This window comes from Oryctolagus cuniculus, chromosome 21 (genome assembly GCF_051225735.1).
Source record: "Oryctolagus cuniculus isolate XC-2025 breed Fujian yellow rabbit chromosome 21, ASM5122573v1, whole genome shotgun sequence".
NCBI lineage: Eukaryota > Metazoa > Chordata > Mammalia > Lagomorpha > Leporidae > Oryctolagus > Oryctolagus cuniculus.
The window spans coordinates 7,124,687-7,140,856 of NC_142887.1; the positions used below are offsets into that span (position 1 = coordinate 7,124,687).

Consider the following 16,170-nt stretch of genomic DNA (forward strand, 5'->3'; position numbering starts at 1 on the left):
CCTTCCTGACCGCAGCCTGCGGACGGTGCCAGCTTGGAACGGGGGCTGCCGGGAGAGGGATTTCGCTCCTGGAGGAGCAGAGAGGAGCTGGTACACTCAGCCAGGGCGCAGGCGAGCAGGCCAGCAGGACACAGAGGCCCAGCCTCGCTCGGACCCCCGCGGCCGCCATCAGCACTGCCGGTCTCCCCAGGGCCGCAGGACCCCCGGGGCAGACGCCAGGGATGCACGGGAGACCCCAGGCCCACCTTCGGGGGCACACAGGGGGTGTGCTCAGAGTTCTGTCTCTGAAGCTTCCCTCTGGGGGTGGGCTCTGGCTAACGGCTTCAATAGAGCCACACACGCCCTCGTGGGTTAGCTGTGATCGGCATTCTGCTGGCTGCTCGCTCTCTCTCTCTCTCTCTCACAAACACACACACCCCACCCTGCCTCACTCGCTCTACCCCTAACCTGGTTACCAAGACTGAGACTGCCTGGACACCGACTGATCTTCCAGGGGCCACAGCCATGGAAACCACAGGCGGAAAGGCGGCAGGCCTCGCTGTCCTGACTGGCAGCTGTGCCCACTGCTCTTCACCTGGGGGCCCTGGGGCCTGGAAGCCCGGATTCCTCTCCGGGTCACACCGCTCACATCCGGGAATCCTCACTTCCTCACCTTACGGGTTAGAGGCTGGGCTACGCGCTCTCGAGCAGGCTTTGTGTCCATCAAATCCTGGACACCTGTCTTAGTCCACCTGGGCTGCGACAAAACACCACACATGGGCACAAACAGCAGAACCTGGCTTCTCCCTGCTCTCAGACAGGATGTTCAGGATCCAGATCCCGTGTCTGCCGAAGGCAGAGAAGTAAAGATCTGTGCCTGTGTGGCTGTACGGGTGCCTGTGACTGTGTGTGCCTGTATGTGTGTGCCTGTACAACTGTGTGTGCCTGTATGTGTGTGCCTGTACAACTGTGTGTGTGCCTGTGGCTGTGTGTGCCTGTATGTGTGTGCCTGTACAACTGTATGTGTGTGCCTGTGACTGTGTGTGCCTGTATGTGTGTGCCTGTACAACTCTGTGTGTGCCTGTGGCTGTGTGTGCCTGTATGTGTGTGCCTGTACAACTGTATGTGTGTGCCTATGGCTGTGTGTGCCTGTGGCTGTGTGCCTGTACAACTGTATGTGTGTGCCTGTGTGCCTATGTGTGTGTGTGCCTGTGGTTGTGTGCCTATGTGTGTGCCTGTGTGGCTGTACGTGTGCCTGTGACTGTGTGTGCCTGTACAACTGTGTGTGTGCCTGTGGCTGTGTGTGCCTGTGGCTGTGTGCCCATGTGTGTGCCTGTACAACTGTGTGTGTGTACCTGTGGCTGTGTGCCCGTGTGTGTGCCTGTGAGTATGTGTGTGCCTGTGACTGTGTGTGCCTGTATGTGTGTGCCTGTACAACTGTATGTGTGTGCCTGTGGCTGTGTGCCTATGTGTGTGTGCCTGTGGTTGTGTGTCCATGTGTGTGCCTGTACAACTGTGTGGCTGGATGTGTGTGTGCCTGTGGCTGTGTGCCCATGTGTGTGCCTGTACGGCTGTGTGGCTGGATGTGTGTGTGCCTGTGGCTGTGTGCCCGTGTGTGTGCCTGTACAACTGTGTGGCTGGATGTGTGTGTGCCTGTGGCTGTGTGCCCATGTGTGTGCCTGTACAACTGTGCATGTGCCTGTGGCTGTGTGTGCCTGTGTGCCTGTACAACTATATGTGTGTGTCTGTGTGCCTATGTGTGTGTGCCTGTGGTTGTGTGCCTATGTGTGTGCCTGTGACTGTGTGTGCCTGTGAGTATGTGTGTGCCTGTGACTGTGTGTGCCTGTACAACTGTGTGTGTGTACCTGTGGCTGTGTGTGCCTGTGGCTGTGTGCCCATGTGTGTGCCTGTACAACTGTGTGTGTGTACCTGTGGCTGTGTGCCCGTGTGTGTGCCTGTGAGTATGTGTGTGCCTGTACGGCTGTGTGTGCCTGTTGCTGTGTGTACCTGTGGCTATGTGCCCATGTGTGTGCCTGTACGGCTGTGTGTGTGTACCTGTGGCTGTGTGTGCCCGTGTGTGTGCCTGTACGGCTGTGTGGCTGGATGTGTGTGTACCTGTACGGCTGTGTGCCCATGTGTGTGCCTGTACGGCTGTGTGGCTGGATGTGTGTGTGCCTGTACGGCTGTGTGTGTGTGCCTGTGAGTATGTGTGTGCCTGTACGGCTGTGTGGCTGGATGTGTGTGTGCCTGTGGCTGTGTGCCCATGTGTGTGCCTGTACGGCTGTGTGTGTGTGCCTATACGGCTGTGTGGCTGGATGTGTGTGTGCCTGTGTGTTCATGTGCATGTACCCCAGGTGGTGCAGCTGTGTGCACACACGCGCCTGTGTCTGTGTCCCCTTATGTGTGCGTGTGTGTGCCCGAGTGCCCACGTGTGGGGCACTGACGTTACAGACACAGGACCCTCTGCGGCTGGTCTCACCTCCCGAGTGCCCTGCAGGTGGAGACCGTGCACAGTGCAACACCCAGCACAGACAAGCACGCTGTTCTCGGAAACCTGCCCAAGCCCCGCCGTGCCGCGCCGCCGGCCGGGAGCAGACGCCGCTCCTTCCTCCTGTGGCCAGGCCCGGGCTGCAGCCGCCTCCCACCCCAGCCCCCTCGGCTGTCAGCTCAGCATCGCAGGGGCAGCCCTCCCTGGAGCCTCACGGTGTCCGGGCCCTGTGGCCTGCAGCCGGCCAGAGCACAGCGTCTCTCAGAGCCACCGCAGAGCCTGAGACGGGGCGGGCACGGCTCTGACTTGGGAGCTTTGTCTTATTAAACTCGGCCTCTCTCCTGCTCCGAGCTCTGTCCCTCCACCCCCTCGGCCATAAATCACGGCACCATTCTATTTCATGAAAAAGAATCCACGCACAGGGCACCGTAAATCACCGTCATTTCAGATTTGGACAAGGCCCAGGCCTCTGAGAAAACACACCCTGTTGTTTGATTTGGCCTCATAAATGTAAATTGGTCTGGCCGCTTTCTGGAGAAATCGTATTTTAAATTTTTAAATAAATAAAGAGCACAGAATTGCTTCTGGCATGTTGAGAAGACTCAGGATGTGAGCCGACTGAAATGTCGGGGGGGGGCTGGCCGTGGAGAGGGGCAGGTGCCCCCGGAATGGGTGTGGACTGCCCCCAGGGGCTCCTGTGCAAGGCAGAACGGAGGGGGAGAAGCAGTGTATCCTTGGGGTGGAATATTATACAGCCGTCAAAAGGGAGGGAGAGCTGACGCAGGCAACACCGTGGCCGGGTCATGAACACATGATGCTGTGTGAATGGGGGGGCACAGAAGCCACCCATCACGGGGATACACGGAGCAGACAGACCCACGGCTGCAGGAGCCACAGTGCTGGTGTCCTGGGCTAGGGGAGACAAGACCAGCAACGTTGGCTGAGGGAACTTCCTTGGGGCGTGGGGATGTTCTAGAACGGGACCCTGGAGCTGGGTGTGTGTCAGGAACCACAGACTTCTGTGCTTTAAAACAACACGGTGCACATCCTGTGCCTCCTACCTCATGACAGAATCTCAACATCATAGCAGAGAGGGAGAGGGAGAGACTGCTCCAGCAGCAGGGCCTGCGGACAGGACGGCCAGCACGTGGTGGACGCTGTCCACTCTTCCTGGCCTCTGACCGGGCACAGCGTGGCTCCCCTGCACCAGAGCCCTCTTTGGTTCTGTCACCTGCCGGCCACCGCGGCCTCCCACTGAGTGGCACAGCACCATGTCTGCGGGTGCTGCTCCTGCTGCCTGGGACGCCACCCACCCCTCGGGCCCCGTGGTCCCCCCGCCTCTGCTCTCTGAGCAGAGAATTCCCCGTGGCTCTCGTCACCCACGAGGCTGCACGGTGCCCCGGGTGCCTGGCACAGGGGCTCCCTCTTGACTTGCTCTACACATGTGTGGGCAAAGGATGGAAAACAGACACTGTGTGTGTCTTCCTGGTTTGCCAGATTTTGTAGGGAATCTGGGGCACGGGGCTTTCTGCAGATGGCCTCGAATCAGGAAGAGGGACCTAGGCCTGCTTCCCGCGGGAGCGCAGCCCAGGCCCTGGATGGAGTCGTGGCCTGACAGTGCCAGCCTTGCAAACAAGGCCAGGACCGCTCTTGGCCTGGAGCCCACAGTCCAGGAACCAGTAGCTCCGGGCAACGCGCCTGTGCAGGAGCCAGCAGCCAAGGCCCGCCGTGGCCCCCACCTGGCCGGTACAGGGACTGCAACAGAGAGTGTGAAGTGGGCAGAGACCCCAAGAACGGCGGCGCTGGCTTGTGCCGCCCACTGGAAAGGTGAGGCCCAGCACGGCGAGGGATGGCTGGCGTCCGCACGTCGGATCAGGGGTGGAGATTACTCCCGCTGCTGCTCTGGCTGGATGCAGCCTGTGCCCCTCCAGTTGGCAGGGTCTGACCATCTGCCCTGTGTGCACCCGTGCAGATGGGCGGTGGGAGATTTTCTGCAACTCTCGTGTGCCCTCCGAGTGACCGTGACGCCCCCGGATCCCTCGGGAGTGGTCCAGCGATGATCCTGTACCGAGACTCCTCCTTGGGTCTCCTCGGGGACCCTGCAAGGTCGGAATGCCGAAATGATCCGTGTGGCTTTCAGCCGCCGGGAGCTGTGCCGATGGCGTGGCGTTTGTCACCTGGAGGTAACCACAAGCCCGTTCCTCCTCCCCTGGCAGCGCGGGGTTTGTGCATCAGCGACCGCCGGGGGAGTGCGGACTCCTGACGGTAACCACTCAGCGGACGAGTCCTGGGGAGCGGCAACCCCTCTCCGACGGCCGCCACGCAAGCTCTCGCTCCCCAGGGACACGCGCTGACAGCTCTGCGGGCCAGCAGTCACAGGCCAGTGATTCTGCGCCACGTCGCTGCGGGGAAACCCAGCTCCCAGCTCATTTACTTCCAGTTCCTTCTCAGTGCAAACCGGGGTGCAGGAGATGGGCTCCACTGACCCGTCAATTTGCTTCTAACACGAGATGGAGAATCCATTCCACAACGCGCACGTCAAGCTGGAAAGCGATTCAGCCTGAGCAGGCGCCGTCTTCACGGCGGCCAGGGAGGAGCCCGAGCACGCACGGTCCTCGGGGCTGCGCGGAGCCAGTGGAGTCGACGTCCCTGAGAAATGTCGAGGTGTTGAGGAGGGGACCTTGACTCGAGTCCCCGAGTCACCGCACAGAGCAGGCCTGCACCACGCTTCGTGTGTCATCAGCGCGCCCCGGCCATGCTGAGCCACATGGGCCTGCTGGGGCTGGTCTGCAGTGGGAGCCTGCTGGACAGGGGCTGTGAACCCCCGAGAGGAGCCGGGCTGGCGTCCACCTGCAGCCAGGTCTGAGGGACTGCACTGACCGCGCCAGGGCACTGGCATTTCAGAGAGAATTCCCTCCACCAGGGGGCGCCAGCCTGCAGGGCCTCTGAGTCAATCTCCTGAGCTCTCAGCAGAAGGGGTTTTGGGGACCCTAAAATTGCAGAGAGCGTCTACCAAGTGGGGGCCTGGGCTGTGGGCACAGGAAGCAGTTCTGGGTAACTCAGTCCAAGAGGGGATTTTCTGGGAGGATCTCTGGGCTCAGGACGGGTGTGAGAAACGGCCATGGTGTACTTTCATACAAGACTCAGCCTAGCCTCGGTGCGGCCAGGACACCAGGCCCCAGCAGCAGGGGGACAGAGGCTGTGGACCAAAGTAGGTCAGCTGGGCTTGCTCTGTAGACCGTGCACCACGTGCTGGCTTCGTGAGGTTCAGCAATGCTGTCATCTGTTCACGGGGCGCTCGCATCTCAGTTTCTGGAGCCCCGATGACACCACAGGGAGACTCCCCCTCCCCGGCCGCCACCTGCCCAGCGACCGTCACCACCTGTGGGGTCTGGGCTGCGCTTCCCACGTTGCTCAGCCAGCGGGAAGCGGGGGGAGGAGCCTCTGCGTGGCGGGGACAAAAGCAGCCGAAGCTCTGAAGCGGCGCCTGCTTCCACCTGCTGCTGCTCACTGCCCCGCAGGCCAGAGAGCAAATCAATCAACACCTGGCCTCCCGCTTCCGCACCCACCCTCGGTGGGTGGGTGGTCTCGGCTGGGCTGATTTCCCTGGGGAATGGGCTGGGTGTCAGGGCTGCCCTGTGTCTGCGGGGAAATGCTGACGAGTGGCCGCCCACAGCTGTCTGGCGTCCTCGTGTCTCACCAGCCCGGCATGCAGCTCAGGGGCTGCCACACCCCCAGCTCCCCGGTCTCCCAGGCACTGCCTGGTGGTGGCTTGGGCAGGACCACAGCCAGTTACCCAGACCTTCCCTTCGGGCCCAGAGGCGTGGGCAGGACCAGAGGTCCACTCAGAATCGCTGGGCTGGACCCAGCTACTGCCACTGTGGCTGCTGGCCCAGAGGCCTCCCCTCTCAGCGTGGCCCCTCCAATCTGTCACATGGCCTGTGACTCTGTGACACGGACTATGGCTTAGCAGCCCAGAAAGTGCCCCGCCCCCTAGAGGCAGAGGGGGTACACACAAGGGTGTTCCACCTGCCACCTGCAGAGCGGGGTTAACCCGCTCAGGAGCCCTGGGAGGGCAAACGGGCGAGTGCTACGACTCAACCCTGGTAAGTGAGCGCCATTACCGCCTCGCACGTGTACGGCTCCCCACAGCCCGCACGTGGTCTCAGCGTTTCCAGCGCTCCGAAGGCCCCAGCTGCAATTGATCTCTGCTCCCGCCTCAGGCCCCAGGCAATCATGCATCGGCTCTGTCTCTACGGACTGCTGTTCCAGAAGCTTCATTTAGACGGAATCCTATACGACGCAATTTTTGCGAGGCTGGCTTCTTCGGTCCCAGGTGTTGTTTTTCTTCCTCCTGATGAGCAGTGTGCTAGGGTCTGGCCACACCACAGCTGGCCTCTTCTTCCACCAGCCCGGGGCAGAGACCGGCTCCAGCCTCTGGAGAGGGTAACCATGGCTTTAGCTCTCCTACGAGCCCAGCGGGCTGCTGGGCTGTCCAGCGCTGCGTGCCTGACATGTGGGGGAGGGGGACACAGCTTTCTCACGGCTGTTTCGTCGTCTCACGTTCAGCCGCACCGCCAGCGCCCGCCGGTCCCGCCGCCTCCCCACCGGCGCCACCACACCTCCTGCAGCAGGCGAGGTGACATTCTCTGTGGCTCAACGTCCTGTCTCCAGTGACCTGCAGAGTGCAGCCGATGCCACGGTGACTCTCGGCCCCGGCTCACTCCTTTGGGTGTTGTATCCAGAAGACGCTGTTGGGGAGGGGTCTCACCCTCACGACATCGACACTGACACAGCACCTCACCTCCAGGTGCAGAGGGTTTAGGGAACCCAGATAATGGGTGGACAAGGACGCTCTGCCTCATCGCCAAATACACATAATTAGACTCAGGACCGACCATGTCCAGGTACGGTCGCCCCTCACCAACGACGGGACGGCCTCACGGCAGCCGCGGCGTCCTCACGGTCAACCCGGGACAAAGGGCTTGCCTCATCCGTTCACCAGACCGTCCCGGTTTTACGAGCGGAGCCCTGCATCCCGGGAGCCTCTCGGTCCCGGGAGAGCTGGAGGGCACGGCCTGCTCCCATGAGGTGCCCACGCCTGGGCCGTGGCTGCTCCCCTGGGGGCTGATCTCAGAGTGAACTTATGAACAGCAGGGAGGCAGACTATCCACTTCTTCAGTTTACTGACTCCTCCTTCAGGGTCAAAAACACCATTCTCTTTCACCCATGTCCTCATTTACTAGATCTGATTTGTGGCTGTTCTAAAGACAGTATCACCACCATCATCATGACCTTCATAAGAGCGGTCATTTCCATCATCGCTACTGACACCGGGACCATCATCATCATCGCCATGACTGCCGCCATCACCCCCTCGACACCCCCACCATCATCCTCACCCCCCCACAATCCCCACCACCATCTCCATCTCCACCATCACCCCACCCTCACCATCCCCTCTCTGCCATCACCACCATCATCATCACCATCCCCACCATCACCCCACCCCCCACCATCCCCTCCATCATGGTCACCACTATCATCATTACCATCTCCACCATCACCCCCTCGACACCCCCACCATCATCATCACCCCCCCCACAATCCCCACCACCATCTCCATCTCCACCATCACCCCACCCCCACCATCCCCTCTCTGCCATCACCACCATCATCATCACCATCCCCACCATCACCCCCTCCATCATGGTCACCACCATCACCCCACCCCCACCACCCCCTCTCTGCCATCACCACCATCATCATCACCATCCCCACCATCACCCCCTCCATCATGGCCACCATCACCCCACCCCCACCATCACCCCCACCATCACCCCCTCCATCACCATCACCACCATCACCACCTCCACCATCACCCCCATCCCCATCTCTGTCACCGCCATCACCCTCACAGTCGTACAGATACCAGTGCTGTTGCCAGTGCACCATCGTCATCATTCACCCCCTCTCTCCACCTCTCCACTATACACACTTTCCAGTACAAGGTGTGGTGCTGAGGAGTGACGGACTCCAGGCCGAGGGAGAGGGGCCCATACCCTGGATCCGCCCGCTCCGAACTGCAGTCCAGCTCCCAGCCGCAGGTTCCGCCCAGGGCCGCAGTGCTGCGCGGCTCAGAGCCGCTAGGCAGCTGCTGGGGGGATGCAGTGAACTGAGGAGCAGGGAGCACTCGGCGGCCAGCACCGGCCACGCTCACCATCATCACGGCACAAATGACGCTCACGAGGATTCCGCAGACCTTGATTTCAGATTCGCCAACCCAGCCAAGCTCCAGTCCCAGAAACCCTTGCGAGTTCTTGCCTCCGACTCTCCCTGGCCAGGCTCCCCAGGATGACACAGTTCTCTCGGGGGCGCCGAAGATGGCTGCTCAGGGGAGAGTTCCCACGACTGACACAAGGAAGCCCGACGATGCGCCTGCACCGTGTCGGCTGCGAAGCGCCGGGCAGATGTCGGGAAGGGCGGAGTTGTAGCCTTCAGCACTGCTCACTCACAGGACCAAAGAGGGCACGCAGTCCACCTGTTGACCCCAGTGTGGACGCGGAGCAGAGGTCAGGCACCCCGCGGCGGAGACGCCGGAAGGTTCGAGGCAGGGAAGGCCCCTGCGTGCTCCCACGGCGCTCTCTGTCGGAAACCCAGCTCATAAACCGTCTCCCCCAAAACAGGCCCCGATCACTCTGCTGACTGTGAACACCCCGAGTCCCTGCCTCGTGGGAGAAGACGGCAGAGCAATCAGGGCAGAGAGAGGCAGACGTTCTGAGAGCAGGCCAGGCTCTGCCCCGGGAACGCCCACCCTGCCCACTGTGGACCCCCCGGGCCTCCTGCCGCAGGCCAGGTCTCAGCTCAGGCACAGGTCTCCCTCAGCGGGAGGGCAACGGCTGTGGGGGCGGGGGTGGGGGCGGGGTCCCGGTCACGTGCTCCCCTGGACTGCAGACAGGTCCCCTGGGTTATTTTTCCTTTTTTTTTTTTTTTAAGATTTATTTACTTATTTGAAAATCAGAGTTACACAGAGAGAGGAGAGGCAGAGAGAGAGAGGAGAGGTCTTCCATCCACTGGTTCACTCCCCAGTTGGCCGCAATGGCCAGAGCTGCGCTGATCCAAAGCCAGGAGCCAGGAGCTTCCTCCAGGTCTCCCATGTGGGTGCAGGGGCCCAAGGACTTGGGCCATCTTCTGCTGCTTTCCCAGGCCACAGCGGGGAGCTGGATCAGAAGTAGAGCAGCTGGGTCTCGAACCAGCGCCCATATGGGATGCTGGCGTTTCAGGCCAGGGCTTTAACCCACTGTGCCACAGCGCCAGCCCCCTGGGTTATTTTCTTTTCTTTCTTTTTTTAAGATTTATTTATTTTATTTGAAAGGCAGAATTGCAGAGAAAAGAAGAGAAGGAAGGGTAGAGGGAGGGAGAGAGAGAGAGGAGAGAGAAGAGAGAGGAGAGAGAGAGAGTATCTTTCATTTGTTGGCTCACTGCTCCGATGGCTGCAGTGGCTGTGGCTGGGCCCAGCCGAAGCTGGGAGCCAGGAGCTTCACCTGGGTCTCTCACGAGCGTGCAGGGGCCCAGGCACTTGGGTCATCCTCCACTGCTTCCCGAAGCGCATTACCAGGTAGCTGGACTGGAAGGGGAGCAGCTAGGACTTGAACCAGTGCCCACACGGGATGCCGGTGTCACGGGCAGTACCCGCTGTGCCACAGCGCCGGCCCCTGATGCACCTTTCAGGAGTACAGCTTTGTGAGACCTCGCCAGCTGTCTCCCTGCTGCTCAGCCAGCACAGTCTGGCTTCCTGCTCAGCTTTTTTCTCATTTTAAAAACAATTCCTTGTCTTCTGGCTGAGCCGCGGTTTTGTCCGTGCCTTCCAACCAGAGTTAACTTCTGGCTGCTCATCCACGTGCGCAGACTCGCTGCCGGGAACACAGAAGACGGAGGAGCAACGTCCCTGCGGACTGTGCCGTTGGCCATGAGCTTGTCAGGGAAGACCCCGAGTCTCTGCGCTGCTGGGCGGAGCCGAGGCCCAGGTGAGGCAGGAGGATGACGTCACAGGAGCTCCGCAGGTGCCTGCCCGTCGGGGACCCCCTGGACGGAGCAGCTGGAGCGCCCAGTGGGGACTCGCCGGGTGTGGCGTCAGCAGCCATTTCATTCATTCACAGAAACCCAGTAACTACAGCGGAAATACATTTCAGGGAACGCCCCAGGAATGAGCTGTAACGGTGTCTTACTGTGTCATCACATCCAGGATGTTACGTCATGCGCTTTGTGCAGAGACCTTCCACGGACATGGTGCCGTCTAGGCAGCAGTGTCTATTGTGTCGTTAAACGCATGCCTCTTCCTCACGGCTCTGCTCTTCCGGGGTATCTGCCTGTCGCTCTGTTGACACAGGTGGGACGGAGACTGGGCGCCCACCCTGCGCCCTCGGACGGACATTGCAAGTTTTCTCACTAAAGGACAGACAGTGAATCTCTCCGGGTTTTCGAGGCAAGAGACAAGACTGAATATGTTGGGGAGAGCCACATAACCAAGTGTGGTGGGCCATTTCAGCGGCTGAACCTCTGCAGGCCTCCGCAGGGTGGAAAAGCAGGCAGGAAACCGGCAGGGGCCGGGGTCTCCGTGGGCGTGGGAAGTCAGGACCCACTCTGGGGCCTTACGATGCTCCCACAGTCACTGCCTGCATGTGGACATCTGCAGGCTGCGTGTGGACATCTGTGGCCTGCGTGTGGACATCTGTGGTCTGCATGTGGACATCTGCGGGCTGCGTGTGGACATCTTCACATGATCTGTAGGATGCACTCTCTGTATACAATGCTCTGCATGCACACTGTTCTCGGTATGCACACGTGGGATCTGCATGTTCATTGTATGTGCACACGCGGTCTGTATGTGCAATGCATGCACACATGTGATCTGCATACCTGATCTGCAAGTACAATGTATGTGCACACATGGTCTGTGCGTACACTATGCATGCATGCATGTGATCTGTATGTGCAATGCATGCGCACACGTGATCTGTAGGTACACTAAAGTGTGAGGAACATTTCTCTAGACTTTTTTCGTTACATGACACCACTTTAATTTGAGCTGTGTTTGTAGCCTTATAATCCGAAAAACCCTGGTACGTCATTGCCAAACTCACGAGGAATTCATGGAGGTGGCAGCGGTGAGCGGAGGCAAGCGCACTGTGGCTGCACAGAGCCTGCACCGCACGGTGCTCACGGACTCCCCTGTGTGCACATCAGGTCGACCTTGCTGCCCGCCAAGGGCCTGGCGAGCCTGGTGAGCCCCCTCGGGCCAGGGCAGACGGGGACACAGCAGGCGTCCGTCCCCGGGGGCTGCAGGGAGGAGCACCCCTGACACCGTACAGCACAGAATCACCGAGAGTGACCCGCACAGCCCGAGGTCCCGGGGAGGTGTGGGTGGCCTGTCCCCACAGCACAGCCTGGCCCAGCCTGGCATGCACCAGGGCCCCAGGATGTGGGGTCACCTGTCCCCACAGTACAGCCTGGCCCAGCCAGGCACGTGCCGGGGCCACAGGATGTGGGGGTGGCCTGTCCCACAGCACAGCCTGGCCCAGCCTGGCACGCGCCGGGGACCCAGGATGTGGGCTCACCTGTCCCCACAGCACAGCCTGGCCCAGCCTGGCACGCGCCGGGGCCCCTGGATATGGGCTCACCTGTCCCCACAGCACAGCCTGGCCCAGCCTGGCACGCGCCGGGGCCCCAGGATGCGGGAGTCACCTGTCCCCACAGCACAGCCTGGCCCAGCCTGGCACGCGCCAGGGCCCCAGGATGTGGGGGTGGCCTGTCCCCACAGCACAGCCTGACCCAGCCTGGCATGCGCCGGGGCCCCAGGATGTGGGAGTCGCCTGTACCCACAGCACAGCCTGGCCCAGCCTGGCACGCGCCAGGGCCCCTGGATGTGGGGTGGCCTGTCCCCACAGCACAACCTGGCCCAGCCTGGCATGCGCCGGGGCCCCTGGATGTGGGAGTCACCTGTCCCCACAGCACAGCCTGGCCCAGCCTGGCACGCACCAGGGCCCCAGGATGCGGGAGTCACCTGTCCCCACAGCACAGCCTGGCCCAGCCTGGCACGCACCAGGGCCCCAGGATGTGGGAGTCACCTGTCCCCACAGCACAGCCTGGCCTACCCTGGCACGCGCCGGGGCCCCTGGATGTGGGGTGGCCTGTCCCCACAGCACAGCCTGGCCCAGCCTGGCACGCGCTGGGGCCCCAGGATGCGGGAGTTGCCTGTCCCCACAGCACAGCCTGGCCCAGCCTGGCACACGCTGGGGCCCCAGGATGTGGGCTCACCTGTCCCCACAGCACAGCCTGGCCCAGCCTGGCACGCGCTGGGGCCCCAGGATGCGGGAGTTGCCTGTCCCCACAGCACAGCCTGGCCCAGCCTGGCACACGCTGGGGCCCCAGGATGTGGGGTGGCCTGTCCCCACAGCACAGCCTGGCCCAGCCTGGCATGCGCCGGGGCCCCAGGAGTGGGGTCGCCTGTCCCCACAGCACAGCCTGGCCCAGCCTGGCACGCGCCGGGGCCCCAGGATGCGGGAGTCACCTGTCCGCACAGCACAGCCTGGCCCAGCCTGGCATGCGCCGGGGCCCCTGGATGTGGGGTGGCCTGTCCGCACAGCACAGCCTGGCCCAGCCTGGCACGTGCCGGGGCCCCTGGATATGGGGTGGCCTGTCCCCACAGCACAGCCTGGCTCAGCCTGGCACGCACCAGGGCCCCTGGATGTGGGAGTCACCTGTCCCCACAGCACAGCCTGGCCCAGCCTGGCACGCGCCAGGGCCCCAGGATGTGGGGGTGGCCTGTCCCCACAGCACAGCCTGGCCCAGCCTGGCACGCGCCAGGGCCCCAGGAGTGGGGTCGCCTGTCCCCACAGCACAGCCTGGCCCAGCCTGGCACGCGCCAGGGCCCCAGGATGCGGGAGTCACCTGTCCCCACAGCACAGCCTGGCCCAGCCTGGCATGCGCCGGGGCCCCTGGATGTGGGGTGGCCTGTCCGCACAGCACAGCCTGGCCCAGCCTGGCACGTGCCGGGGCCCCTGGATATGGGGTGGCCTGTCCCCACAGCACAGCCTGGCTCAGCCTGGCACGCACCAGGGCCCCTGGATGTGGGAGTCACCTGTCCCCACAGCACAGCCTGGCCCAGCCTGGCACGCGCCAGGGCCCCAGGATGTGGGGGTGGCCTGTCCCCACAGCACAGCCTGGCCCAGCCTGGCACGCGCCAGGGCCCCAGGATGTGGGGTGGCCTGTCCCCACAGCACAGCCTGGCCCAGCCTGGCACGCGCCAGGGCCCCAAGCTCCGGGTTAAGCTGGTGATCATAAAGCAGTGCTGAGTACGTGACTGTGAAAATTAAGAGAAAAATAAGAAAGTGAGGAGGAGGCGGGGAGGGAGGCACCACTACGCGCCCAGCACTGCGTACAGGAAATGCGCGCGATCTGCTCCCTTTGTAAGTGTGGGGAGCAACTCGGACTAGACTAAGTTACTGGAATTAAGACTTATTCTATGCATCTGCTCTCCCACAATATGGCGCTGGGAGAGGAGAAAACAGCTTCTACGCAGCTGCCTCCAGTTCAACCAATAAACTGCAGGACCTGCTCCTGATTGGAGGAGAGCAGCGTACTCGGCGTGTGGGTAGCAGAGTTGGGATTGGTGGAAGAGGACTATAAAGGAGGAACATCTAAAGGGAACATCCAGATAACATCTGAGCAGCCCCCGAGAAAGCCGGCCGGCGGTGTGCCGCTCCCCCGCGGAAGTGGGGAATGTGGCAGGGGGCACCGCCCTTCCACGGAGGTGGAAGGGTCGGTAGCCAACCCGGGAAGAACCAGCAGCAAACCCGGGGAGGGCCGAGCAGACGAAAGAACAGCGCAGGGTCCTGTGTCGTTCCTCCACGAAGAGGGGGAGCGACAGTAAGAACACAGGTGGGACATTTCAAAGGAGGAAAATGGGACAGGGAGAGAAGGACTGGAACAGACGCCGGGAAGAGCTCAGCCGGCTGCGACGCACGTGGATGTCGGGACCCTAGCGAGGTGACGGGGCTCCGACAGCCTGGTCAGGGACACGGAGCTGCTTCCAGGGCGCAGGAACACCGGAGCTTCAGACAACGGTGGCCACCGACGGCCATCTTACCACGGCCAAGGGGACGATGCCGGCCAGGTCCTTCTGGCTGACGAAGATCTCCGAGACGGCGACGCCGGCGGGCGCTCGGCCCGGGTACTCCAGCTGCCAGGTGATGGGCTGGGTGCCCGACAGGCTGCTGAAGCTGGTGACTTCAAAGTCGAGCTGCGCGACCTCGCTGAAGGGACTGCTGCTTCTGGAAGGAGAGAGGAGCACGCTTCAGCCGGCTCTGACCTCGGGACGCGCCCCTTGCGCCCTCCCCTGCCCCCACGTGTCCCCAGAGCATAGGACCAAGGAGCCGCTCTGGGGCACCCGGGCCCAGGTGGCAGGGATGGAGCGGCCCCTACACAAGTTAAGAAGCTTTAGATTAGGGTTAGGGTGTTAGGGTTAGGGAGCGGGGGCTAGGGTTAGGGGGTTAGGGTCAGGGTGTTAGGGTGTTAGGGTTAGGGTTTAAGGTGTTAGTGTTAGGGTCAGGGTGTTAGGGGGCTAGGGGTTAGGGTTAGGGTTAGGGTGTTAGGGGTTAGGGTGTTAGTGTTAGGGTCAGGGTGTTAGGGTTAGGGAACTGGGGGCTAGGGTTAGGGGGTTAGGGTTAGGGTGTTAGGGTGTTAGGGTTAGGGGGTTAAGGTGTTAGTGTTAGGGTCAGGGTGTTGGGGGCGATGGGTTAGGGTTAGGGTCAGGGTTAGGGTGTTAGGGGTTAGGGTTAGGGTGTTAGGGTTAGGGAGCTGGGGGCTAGGGTTAGGGGGTTAGGGTCAGGGTGTTAGGGTTAGGGGGTTAAGGTGTTAGGGTTAGGGTCAGGGTGTTAGGGGGCTAGGGGTTAGGGTTAGGGTCAGGGTTAGGGTGTTAGGGGTTAGGGGGTTAGGGTGTTAGTGTTAGGGTCAGGGTGTTAGGGGGCTAGGGGTTAGGGTTAGGGTCAGGGTGTTAGGATGTTAGGGTTAGGGGGTTAAGGTGTTAGTGTTAGGGTCAGGGTGTTGGGGGCTATGGGTTAGGGTTAGGGTCAGGGTTAGGGTGTTAGGGTTAGGGAGCTGGGGGCTAGGGTTAGGGGGTTAGGGTGTTAGTGTTAGGGTCAAGGTCAAGGTCAGGATTATGTGGCACACAAGCAGTGCTGATGTGGCCCTTGGAGTACTTTTCCATCACTCTTCTTACGAAGGGTCAATCCAGTTTACCAGACACTCGCAGCAGAAACCCGGATGGCCTCTGGGGCAGGCAGGCCTCTTTCAAGCTCAGCCTCGCAGGTGCGTCCCCCACGCTACCCTCCAGCCCCTGCAGCAGGTCCCACTCTCTCACAGGAGCTGAGCGGCTGAGCCGCCTCCCCAGGCTCCACCGTGCCAGGCGCGCCCACTGGGGACCTGGCCACAGCGCGGGCTCAGGATCCGCAGCTGGGACTTCCGGGTGAACTTGTGTCGCAGTTCTGGGGGGCAGCGGAGGGGTGCTCCCGGTGTCCAGGCCCTCGCGCTGTTCCCCAAGCGCCGGCAGTGCCATTTCCAGCCCTGGCCTCGGTGAGCCTGGCTGTTTCTCTTGTCTGTGCTGCGCTGGACTGCTTGGCCAGGGCAGTTCTGCTAAGAATCTG

General features: G+C 61.8%; 1 protein-coding gene across 1 annotated transcript in view; it reads right to left on the reverse strand.

The window, feature by feature from the left end:
- TMEM132C (transmembrane protein 132C) overlaps positions 1–16,170 on the reverse strand; it is a 270,517-nt gene that overhangs the window by 29,560 nt on the left and 224,787 nt on the right. Inside the window, exon 4 of the mRNA XM_089323220.1 lies at positions 14,616–14,799. Within this exon, the coding sequence (XP_089179346.1) occupies positions 14,616–14,799 (184 nt within the window). The remainder of the gene's footprint in view (positions 1–14,615; positions 14,800–16,170) is intronic.